Source organism: Alexandromys fortis, unplaced genomic scaffold, assembly GCF_014885135.2.
Source record: "Alexandromys fortis isolate MF-2015 unplaced genomic scaffold, M_Fortis_MF-2015_v1.1 scaffold_6, whole genome shotgun sequence".
NCBI lineage: Eukaryota > Metazoa > Chordata > Mammalia > Rodentia > Cricetidae > Alexandromys > Alexandromys fortis.
In genome coordinates, this window is record NW_026067902.1 from 23,059,704 (window position 1) to 23,071,827 (window position 12,124).

The 12,124-nt window shown below is 41.4% G+C and overlaps 1 protein-coding gene across 4 annotated transcripts in view; it reads right to left on the minus strand.

Moving 5' to 3' along the window:
- The window catches only part of Cdin1 (CDAN1 interacting nuclease 1), a 236,807-nt gene that overhangs the window by 112,148 nt on the left and 112,535 nt on the right, over nucleotides 1-12,124 (minus strand). For 2 of the 4 annotated variants that reach the window (XM_050133926.1, XM_050133913.1), the window contains exons 9-10: nucleotides 9,078-9,143; nucleotides 8,410-8,515 (exon numbers count right to left, since the gene is read on the minus strand). In XM_050133926.1, coding sequence (XP_049989883.1) covers nucleotides 8,410-8,515; nucleotides 9,078-9,143 — 172 coding nt within the window. Of the gene's footprint in view, nucleotides 1-4,311; nucleotides 5,519-8,409; nucleotides 8,516-9,077; nucleotides 9,144-12,124 lie in introns of those variants that run through there. The other 2 variants (XM_050133919.1, XM_050133933.1) reach the window with 2 other exon arrangements.

The following is a 12,124-nucleotide window of genomic DNA, read 5'->3' on the forward strand; positions in this document are numbered from 1 at the left end:
GTGTATCCACATGGACAAAATGCTTTCTTTCCATGTGATAGGAATATAAGGTGAAGTTTACATCCATTTCAACCTGATCTTCATGATTCTAGAATTTACTATAGAAAGGGTCTTTGCATGGAGAGGTGCTAGGCTGTTGGATCTAACACCACTGTAGCTGTCACTTTCCATCAGCAGACTGTCACCCTTCTCTCACCTGTCAGTGTGACTAGATCAGAATGACATGTTTGCTTTCTCTGATGGCCACTCAATTCTCTCTTTGTTGATTTGGTTTGACATAACATTTCTGAACCTTGCATGACACAGATGAACTCCACTTCATGGGGTCAGCAGGAAGAGCTATCGTTCCAACACTGCATTCTTCCCTGGACTGATGAAGCTGCTCAATACGTCTCCCTCAGAATGCTCTTCAACATGCTTCAAGGTAGCAGTCAGACACATAGGCACCCAGGTAAAGAAACCGTGACCCATGGGCATTTCCCAGAAGTCTTGTTTTCTTTCCTTTTAATCTTTTGTGTAAACTCTTCCTAGACTTGCAACAACCACGTCTTTGTTGCAAACCCCACCTGAAAGGCCTAAGACTCCGTCTCTACTTCTTTGCTCAGTTATGTTTTAAGTCCTCACATCAAACCATGAAGGATGATGCTGTGCAAACTCCTTGCTGGGGAAAGCCTGGCGGTTTACATTCCAGGTGCAGACGAAATGGTTTGACTATTCTGAGAAAACATTCTCATGAAGGTACTAAGCACACAGAAAACACTTTCCTCATCGTTATCAAATATTTTGAGGTTGCTCTAGCTAATAACAGTGTCCAGTGTTTGTCGAACAATGGGACGTCAATATCTCACAAGCAACTCCTCTATGAGAGATGGAAAGGCAAATTATTATATTTTACCTTCACAGAAGTCCTCTTCAGCGCATTGGCTAATTATTAGTCAATCTGTCTCTTGGTGCTGATGACTGCTTGTTAGTGTACCGCAGCAGCGCCTTCTGAGGCTGCCGTAATTGAAGGTTTGCACGAGCTTCTATTGCTGAGGCACAAACTCTGACTTAAGACAGATGTGATCAGCCTTGCTTTTAACAAGACTGAAATAACTGGAAATCTGTGATTTGACTAATTGTGGGCTTCCTGAAAGTATCTTAATACAAGAAAAACTTGGGTCACCCTCTGAAACATACCTTCTTGAATTCTGGTTGCCTGGCGGCCTTGTTTCAAAAGCCTCCTCTTAGGCTATCTCTGACCAGAGAAAGCAATCAACCAGACCATTGAACAAATAACTGATCTGTAAAAAGCCCTGAGAGGGAAGAAATGAACTCAAATCAATTTCTGTGGCCGAAAGTATTAGCTTAGCATTGCCTGTAGGAGAGTAGACTCTCTGGAGCCAAACCTTCAAAACTCTGACAGATGTCACCTAGCTCTTACTCTGTAGAAGCACAACAATGTGATTAAGGTCCTGTTTCCTCTGGTGCTCATCTCCACAGACCTCAACGCCAGGACACAAAAGAGCTTTGGAAGATGTCCACCTTGCTTCCTTTGATACTGTCCCTCAGACCCAGTTGAGACGGGTCTGTGCCAGGAATATAAACTGAGCAGATGCTCTGGTCCCATTCTGTCCACATCCAGTTCACACAGTGAGGATTCTACAGGGCCAAAGCAACCTGACCTTTGTCTCCCAACCTGTTTTAGGTGGTACTCTTCACTACAAGGGCATTGAAATGTATTAATTAGGGAGCCAAAATACCCCTCTCAGGGTTAACCATTGGAGTGCACACCTCTGCCTGAGGATGAGGGTTTGCAGGAATGTGCATGAGGCATGGCTGTGCAGGCTGGGTTATGACTGATACCTTTCAGGTGAAGTGAAAAGAGGGATAAAGCAGGGTAGTGGGGTCCCTGTACTTGCACGGCTACAAACAGTCTCGGACTAAGGGGTATGAGGATTCTTAACACAAATCTGAACTTGCAAATCTTCATGCACAGTAGAATATTTTATTTCTGGTCTGCTGACTTGATGGATAACTGAAATATGGACATGCAGGAAACAGGCTTCCATTCACCTCCTTCCCTTGATCCCATTTGTTTTTTCATCTCTAAAGAAAACACTAATTGTCCTTTACTAGGTTTCCAAGGCATTCCAGGTCAAACTACAAACCAGAGAAGTCCTTTTCTAATGTAAAGCTGGGTGAGAAGGACCATAACTGAAATCCCAGCACTCAAGGGGCTGAGACAGGACGATGACCAGGGGCTCAAGACAAGCCTGAACTACAGAGTAAGATCCCATTTCAACAAAGCAAAACAAGCAACTATAAATATTTATCTGAAAAACTTTACAAAATGCATTTGCCACGTGGTTACCTTTCATTGCCTGCTTTAAAAATCATATAAAATAGTTATGATACTTCTCTAAATAGGGTTGTAAAAGTTTGTTCATCTATAAAGTATATAAAAATGTTTTAGAAAATTGAGATATTTTCCACTGTCCTGAGGATGGCATTCTCAAGAAAAAAATCGAACCAATTATGGTTTAATGTCACTATGTCTTATATAATCCTTAACAGTTGATTTAAATTATTGTTGCCTATTAAGTATGAGTATATCCATCACACAGTCATGCAGTGAATAACTATGCACTGATCACCTACTGTGTGACAGGCACTCTGCCAATCTCTGAGCATTTAAAGATAGATAAAACAACTAGATGGCATTAACGCGAAGAGGGTGACAAGCAAACACCAATTACAATGTTTGATAACTGCTACGGAATCATCAGCAGGATAGAGGAATGTGTCCTTCTGAAGGCACCGAGCTTTCCTTAGGAGACGTCAGCCAAGCTGAACGTTAAAGCTACCTAAGGAGTTTGTCTGTCAAAGAAGGCGATTCACACTGTGTAGTGCGAATACCTTTATAATTCACCAGACAGTGACACACAGGACAAAGACAGGGGAGAATTAATATCCGTTGACTGCCAGCAAGTATGGAAGCGCTTCGCAGGTATGAAATAACTGACAGCAACAGGGTGAGACAGGTATTGCTAATTCTATTCTGTCGAGGAGGAAACAAGGGGCTCTGGAGGACAGGCGGCTGTGTGCATGCATGAGACTAGCACAGCCTGGACTCAAGTCAAAAACTCCTTCCATACCTTCAAGAATGACTACCCTGAAAGACCAAGTCCAAGACTCCTCCCATTCCTTCAATAATGACTACCCTCAAAGACTAAGTCCAAGACTCCTTCCATACCTTCAAGAATGACTACCCCAAAAAATCAAGTCCAAGACTCCTTCCATACCTTCAAGAATGACTACCCCGAAAAATCAAGTCCAAGACTCCTTCCATACCTTCAAGAATGACTACCCCAAAAGATCAAGTCCAAGCATATAGAACCTCATCATTCCAGCTGTCAGCTTAGATGGTCATACAGACAGCATACAGAGGGGAATCCCACAGCAGTGTACCTTTAAAACTGGTGCTCCTGGGGACATGAAGAACAGCAGAAAGCCTGAGCCTGTGTGTGACTGCCATGTTCTTAGCTGGCAGCTGTTGGACACCGGTCACCACAGCATGAGGATCTCTCTGGGCCAAGTTCGTCATTATTCTGCTCCTCTGACGGGCAGCAGGTTAGAATCAAGTATAGAATCCGGCCTTCAACTACAAAACTGCTTTCCTCCTCTAACGTTAATTTAAACATGAAAGCCAACTTAACAACGCAGGCCTAATTGTTAAAGAACTCACTTCGGAGCTACAGGAGGAGGAGGGAGAGAAGGCTTCTGAGTGTTGGTTTTATCAAGAAATCTTTTCTGGTGGTACTCACTAGTTTGTGGTTGCATTATGGACCAAATGCTGCTTCTATTTGACTAGAGAGAGACAGAAGGGAGCGTTTTGAGGAATCAGTCAAGGCTCATACCAAAATGGGGTTAAGAAAGCAGTAAATGTTTTTCAGAAAGTAGATGTTATTTTGAAAACATGACTGCATTGCAGAACTAAAAGGTGAATTAGGGCAAATTAAGACAAATTTCTAAAGTTCGATATCAAAGCAAAGAGAGAGAGAAGACATTTCAAGAATAACAGTATAGCCGGGCGGTGGTGGCGCACGCCTTTAATCCCAGCACTTGGGAGGCAGAGGCAGGCGGATCTCTGTGAGTTCGAGACCAGCCTGGTCTACAAGAGCTAGTTCCAGGACAGGCTCCAAAACCACAGAAAAACCCTGTATCGAAAAACCAAAAAAAAAAAAAAAAAAAAAGAATAACAGTATAAAATGGAATGTGTTCTTGAAAAGTTTTATACAGCAGTTTTTCACTATTTTCTATTCATTCATTCATTCACTCACTCATTCATTCATTCACTCATTCCTGTAGGGCTAGAGCCCTGTGAGGAAGCAAAACTGATGGAGGAGTTTACATCTTAGATCGGATGGTCAAGAGTGTCCTTTCACGGATGGGAAATCAGCTGAGTTCTGAATGTCACATGAAGTGGAGACCCAAGTAAAGAAGCTTCCAGGCAAAAGGACGAAATAGGGTTTGAAGTACAAACAAGGAACAAGCAAAACCAAGAGAATGGGTGTGATAGGAATCGTAAAAATAAGAAGGGCTATTAGGGGATTAAACTATTATCTGTATTAGGTGTGTGTACCTACTATTGGGCTGGGGGTGGGGGCAGATCATGCAGAGGGCCCTGGATACCAAGGTAGAACATGAGAGGAGTTGGAATTTTACTTTAAATGTGTCAGCAAGGCTCTTAAATGTTTTGAAGAGGAAAAAATACAATATGATATTTTCCAAGACTGGTATATGAAAAGCTGACCACCGGGATATAAGACTGGACCTGGGAAAATCAGTTTTGAAAACTAGAGTTCTTGGCCAAGACATGCCAATGGGTGCTTAGGCAAGAGCAGGTGAGATAGTAATAAATGCACACTTGGGGACACAGTGAGAACTGAGCTAATGGATCTATGATACAACTTAGACTTTTGAAATGAGTGCAAATTGTGGCACCATTAGCTGACTCGGGGAAGAATAGAAGAATAATAAGTTTGAGGGAAAAACAGTTGTTTAGTTTTATGAATGTTAAATCTAAAACACGTAGTAGATACCATAAAGGACAGGCAGAAATTCATCTCAGTCAGTGTTAGGGCTGGGAGTCAACACTAGCAGAAACCAATACAGAGGTAGCATATAATACCACATGATCCAATGAAATATCTGGGGGATCACCCAAGCAATGGACATAGACAGAAGAAGGGTGGGCACTGAGTCCTAGGGTCCCTTGACCCAGAGATCAAGAAGAAAAGCCAGTGAAAAAGACCAAGGAAACTTCTGGCATAGAGGCGAGAAACACAAAAAGAAAAGACATCATAGAAGAAAAGAAAATCAAATGTTTTAATAAAGAGGGAATGTGGGGCGGTCGTGCCGCACACCTTTAATCCCTGCACTCAGGAATCAGAGGCAGGTGGATTTCTGTGAGTTCGAGGCCAGCCGGGTCTACAGAGCGAGTTCCAGGACATCTAGGGCTGTCACACAGAGAAACCTTGTCATGGGGAAAAAAATAAATAAGTAAAGATGGAGTAAATGACCAACTTTCGAACCTGTTGAAGGCTAAATAAGAACACTGTATTAAGAAAAAAATTTTCATGAAAATGTCAGCATAATTCAGCCATTACTGGCATGGGAAAATGAGGTTATAAAAAACTGTCTTAATATATGAATTGAACGTTTTTACATGAAAATCTGATCATTACCCTGAAATGTATGACAATTAGATTCACATGAGTTTTCTTGTTAACTAGAGACCCCCCTTACACACACCAGTTTAGTCTAAATGCTAACCTCTGAAAGAATTTCAACTACCCTTGAACGAATTTCTTCTACTGCTGAGAAATTTATCACCTGTTCTATGTGCCATGTTCACAAAATATTAGGATTCCAAACATTCACAGATGGCTAGCGTTGCCGGGGGTCAAACTCTGGGCCACTGGTAAATCTACTCCGATTACTACATTACTACAAAGCACCATTTGTATTGAAGTAAATGCCCCAGTGTCTATTTGCGTTCCTTTGGTTACCTGCAGACATTTGCTAACACTGGTGACTATCTGTAGGGTTTGTCTTCCCTGAATGATCTGGAACATTTAAAACCAAGGCTAACTTTCCCTATTATGCAACATGCTCCATATAAATTATGCCTGCTTTGCCAATGTACATCCAAAGAATATGTTCAGGTATGTAAAACAATAATACTCTATGTACAATAATGAATAAAAATAATAAAAGCAACATAATAATACAAAACAAACAAACAAAAGGAGCTTGGCATGAGGTGTGTGTCATAAACCCTAGCACTCTATAGGCAGAGGCAGGTGGATCTCTGGGAGTTTGAAGCCTACTTGGTGAATTCTGGGCAGTCAAGGTTACATAGTGATAACCTGTGTCAAACAAAACAACAGAACAAAGCCCAACCTAACTGGACAGAAACTGTATTAGATTCTTGACCACCCATGCTCCCTTCAGCCATGTCATTAATCCACAGGCTACCCCTGGAGGCTACTAGACTATTTGATGTGTCTCTCTCTGTCTGGTGTGAGCTGCAGAGAAGGCTCTCAACAGTTGAGTTCTTTTAGAATGAAGATATGAGTTTAGCATTTTAAATTGAGCCTTCTTATTTGAAATTGAACTTCCATTTGTTCTTCAGAAAAGATGTATCCAGTACCGAAGAGGGGAACTCAGTCTCCATGCACAGTAATTCACATGATCAATTCTTTTTAATTCTTTAGTAACCTGAACTTAGGCGATTTGATTTTCTTGTCATTGCTTTCCCTATACTATCAAAAATGATGCTTTCTTTACTATTTCAAACTCATCAGAAAATCGCTAAGAATCTAAAATTCAATTTGCCACATTACTGCTAATTTGAATAATGGCTGAATAAAACACAGGAAACGCTGAAGCAGCATTGATTTCTAAAACATTTTGCACTTTCCTCCTCCATCCCTGTAAAGCAAAGCTTGGATGCTACGCACAATTACACAAGAAAATCAAGAAGGCCATTACATTCAGCATTTTGTCATGATCACTGTTACCATGGCGAAGAGTAGGCGTAGTTTAGCACAGCTGCCACGGGCGAGATCTGCTGGCCCTTTGTAAAGCTGAGTAACAATATAATGCCAAATCCGATAGCCTCCCACCCAGACCCACACCGCTGCCTGCAGATGCTACCATCTCCTTCCTTTCTCATCTAGGCATGTGTCATCTTATTACCGTGTCCTTACTGTTGGCCAACGACAGAAGCACAGTCAATCTGGAAAGGTTGACCCACCTCTTGTGTTCATGAAAATAACCATAAAACGCCAAGGAGGCGGCAGCTGCACTGCAGATGATACTGACTTAAGTCAGACACGGAATGGATGGGGAGCGTGATAGGCGCAGGCCACTACGTCCTTCCTTCGAGTTCAGTTCACTCATCCAAATAATGGGGATAAAAGTCACTTCCTGGCTGGGAAGATGGCTCAGTGGAAAAGTATTGCTGCATAAGTGTGAGGACTGGAATTCGATCCCCAGCACCTAGGTCAAAGCCAGGCAGGCATGATTGTTGCCTGGATCTCACCAATTGGGGGAGGAGGGATAGAGATGAGATTCCCCAGGACAAGCTGGAATCAGTGAACTCTAGTCTAACTGAGAAAACTTGCCTCAATAAATAAAGCGTTGAGTTAATCAATCTGGAAGACCATCCAGTGGCTCACACCTATCTATATATTCCTGCATATATTCACACAAACCTGTGTACTACAGACATGCCTACACATAAGCACCCCCCCCACACACACACACAGACACATGTAACCTCTTTGTAAGGACTAACTGAAATAACTTTCAGGTCCAGGCCCACAGCAGGTAGTTGATACATCTGTTCCACCCACACCCATTAATTGTGGAGACTGCAGTCTCATCAAGATGGTTACAGAAATTGGTAGGTAAACTCTTTGCTACTGTCGCAATGTAAATTATTTCCATTTTTCATATGGTTTGGATACTGCCTTCAGAGACAGAGAATAAATTAACTTTTATAGTCGAAAAGGAAGCATAAATTCCCCATGAAAAGGATAACAATCCAGTGTCTATACTGTATTGTGCACCACAGCTTGTCATCCGGATCTGAGGTGACATTAATGTAGTCACCGTAAAGCAGGAAATAGACTATACCAGTTTTGACCTTAAGCACAGATTTTTAAGTTTTAAAAAAATGAAGCAACATTATGAAAGCAGAGAAGTTTAAATTATCTGAAATGAATACATTAATCAGAGCCTATATTTACTAGGGAAAAAAAGGCTCCTAGCATTTTTACCAGCTAAACAAAATATTTTTTTCTAATGAGACTTCAGCTGAGTATCGTTTATCTTAAGAGAAAAATAATGGGACCTTACCTATTCCAGTAGCTCCAGAACTGGCCATGCAGGTAGGCGTGGTGGCTACATTCATCACCAAATGAGGCTTTGCTTTCAATCCAGTGAATTATGTGTCCCTCCACAGCTAAGGGACAAAGCATTACTAATCATGATGAAGGAAAGGGAAGATTGAAAAGCCTCGGCTGTGCACTGGTCTCTCTATGCTTCACATTAATGAGCAGGGGTTTAAGCCACGTGTGTGAGCTCACTGCCGGGCACACTGGTGCCACAAGCTCATTCTGCCATCCTCGTCACCCTCACCCCGTTCTTCACAACTCCCTTTCTTAGTACTCAGGATGCTGTTCTGCAGCTCAACAAGCGATGTGTCACCAGGAGACCAAAATGGGCCTGGAGGTCTGGCAAAACTGTGTTTTAAATACTCAAATTTCAGAGAAATGAGTTGAAAATGGCATCTCAACAAATGCCTTTAGGAGGAATGCTCATTCCTCAAGTACATGGAAAAGTGTTGAGGCGCAGGCTGCTTCTGAACCACCTATGATATAATTTAAGATAATCTTTGCCAACAGTTTTACCCATTTCAACATGGTGTTATAAAGATAAGTTACTCTAAAAACATCTGCTAATAGTAACATGTGGGGGAAAAATCCCCCTCTCTACACAAATGCGAATCAAACTCAAGGACTTACCAACTGGCACCTGTAAAATGAAGTCTGGTGTTTTGTCATAGCCCTTTGCACGGAGCTGATCTTCATCTGCAGGAAGAACAAACACCATCATTTATTGCGGCAGTCCATTAAAAAGACAGCAATATAATTGCTTTTCTTTCTTAAATATGTGTAAAAATTACTAATGCAGCCATACGTGTCTTTCTTACGCGTGCAATGCCGTGTCAGAATAAATGAATTTCTTCCCAAACCTGAATCAGAGATACAAGAATGCTTCTTTGTCCTTTTTGCATTTTTATGTCTTTATTATAAACATCATTAATCCAAGTTGTCAGGAGCTACCTTTTTTTTTTTTTTGGTAATTGAAAATTCTCAAAATAAATATACTTACTGAAGGGAAGGAAAGGGATCCGCTAGTGTCAGCAGTCAACAGTGACAGTTTACAGTAAGGCAGAAGCACAGGGGCCTTCGCAATCAGGACATAAATGCTTTCTTAAAACAATCGAGAAACTCGAGTTTCAATTAATAAAACTATTCCCATACATAAGGAGAGAGAAAGCGAGATCAGCACAATTAGTTACCTTGCTTAATTCCTTGGATATACAACTGTTTCTTGCAGTTCAGAGTTTGACAGCCTGCAGTATACACTTCTAAAAAGCAAATAGGCTTGAAGATATTTTCCCTATCTTTTCAGTTTCTTCTGTAAATATCAATGATCCCCATTTGGAACAGAAGAAAGCAGGGAAATAGAAACTCAAAGTTGGAAAAACCAGCAAAGTGCTTGATTAAAAAACAAAACAAAACAAAACAAAAAGCCTCCCAGTATTTTCTAAAATGCTGTCCTTGACTTCTAATGGCATTACAATGTGATCTCTGAAACGGGGAGTTCTCCATTAGATTTTGGAGTGACCTGGTCATTCAATTCCAAGCATGGCTTTCTGTCTTCACCCAACCTCAACTAATGGCTCAACCAAGTAACAAGGAAGGCCGAGTGGTCTCTTAACACCTACTGGGCTGTTGACATTGTCATGCATCCCACTGGCCTTCCTGCATCAACTTTGATTAAAATTAATGGCCCATTCCCAGTGTTGGGTAGCTTATTTCCAATCCATTTGTCAGCCCAAGACAGTGGTTTCATGGCCAGTGTTGAGAAGCTCTGTTTCAGAGCATTCTTGTGTACATCCTGAAAGGTCAGCATTTTAAACATAAATAAGCTTTAATGAGAAGACACACATTAAAGTCGATATCTAAGTGGAATGCAGTTAGAAGTTGGTATTTTTACTCAGATTGTAGATGCTTGATGCTAGGATTCAGAACAGTCTTCCCTTTTGGGAATACAACAAAATAAATAAAAATTTTAAGCTGTTGAAATAATGAAATACAAATCAAACTAACTTTAATTTTAAAAGAAAAGAATTCTAAAATTGGGCTACAGAAATAGACCGGAAAAGTCTCTACCCTGTAGCTTTACTCTGACCATGAAAAACTAACTAGAAAAGTTATTCAACTGTAGTGTTTTGAGTGATGTGTTAGATAAGCAATGAATGGTTTGAAAAGCCCGCTGACATTAAAAAAAAAAGATAATATTTTACTAAAATTATCCTATCTTCTTCAGTCTTTGTAGATGTTATAATTTGTTTCACAGAGAAAAATGATTATGTTTCTGACAGCAGCTCAAAACAAAACTGCAAAGATCACCAAGCAACCCACAAGTGTAGTCAAACACTTTACAGGCTGACCCACACTCCTCTCACTGTACCAAGTCACCAGTGCAACTGCAATGGCATGGCTTCTCTAATGCGAAAATCCGAATCCTGAACCCCAAACCCCATCCTACTAGTGAGGCTAGGGAAGTATCTTTTTTTTTTTTTTTTGTGGAGAATTCCAAAGTACCAGGAGATAAAGACTCAGTCAGTCTGCCTTCCCCTCGCCTCTCCTCCTTCCATGTTCTCAGAATCGACTAAGATGATCCTATAGTAAGTGAGCCCAGCACAGCATCTCCATGTCTGAGTCTTTACCACTGTTTCCTATAATAAGAGGTTATTCGAAACATCTGAAATGGCCTTTCTTTTACTTACTAAACTCTCAGTGCCATGCATCACACTTCCGTATTATACCCCACCCCACGTACTGGTTTCCCATCCTGTTCAAGTTTCCTTAGGGAAGGAGGGAACAACTTGCCACAGTTAGGAAGAAAGAATAATGCAAGTGTAGGCAGAAGCACTTGTGAAGAGGCTGTGCACTGTGTTGGGCCTCATGGAACTTCCTGTCAATCTTCACTCCACTCGGTATTTTGAAGGCCAGCCTGTCTATCTGGCCCAGCTTCCCATCTTTCTTGGCCCTTGGGTTCCAAATGTGCTCCTAACATTAGAACACTGTCTAAACTTCTGGTTTGTACATTCCATTTTCAACTCAGGGGGCTGAAGCTATGAGCTTGCTCTAGCCTTTGTTCTTCCTAGCCATTCTGTGTTGGCTCCTTCGCAGTGACGGTGCCAACAGGCTTGCACCCACCGGTGGAGCTGCTCTGAGGCCTGAACTCTTTGTGACCCTCTCACTACCAGCATATTCTCCACACATATTTGAAGCCTAGAAAGGGCAAATGAAGTAAGAGTGCATTGTATAACACCTGCCTTCTTACACAGGTCAATCTTTTTCTCTCAATTTAACTCCCTAGGCATAATCAAAGCACAGATGCAGCAAAGTTGGTCCAAAGTTTGAGGTTTCTTTTGAAATCCCTGCCATGATTATGGATGTCCACAGCTCGTCTCATTGCAGGTGTGAAGGGCAGAAGTGGCCCCTTCCTTTCATACTCCCCTCTTTCCTCACTAGTGTTTTAGGTGATGTCTTCCTTATCTGGTCCTTAGATTTGGGGAGAACGTCTCCACAAACCCCTTCTGTACTAGGGACATGATCACATCTGGCTATTTATCTCTGCAAATTTCCCCTCTACTATAGGTAAGTGTGCAATCTACATTTCCCCCAAGAACCATACATTTCATATGGGTTCTTACGCTTTACACATACTTTAGCTAACTAGTTCCTTAGGATTCATGACTCTTTGTAGCTGG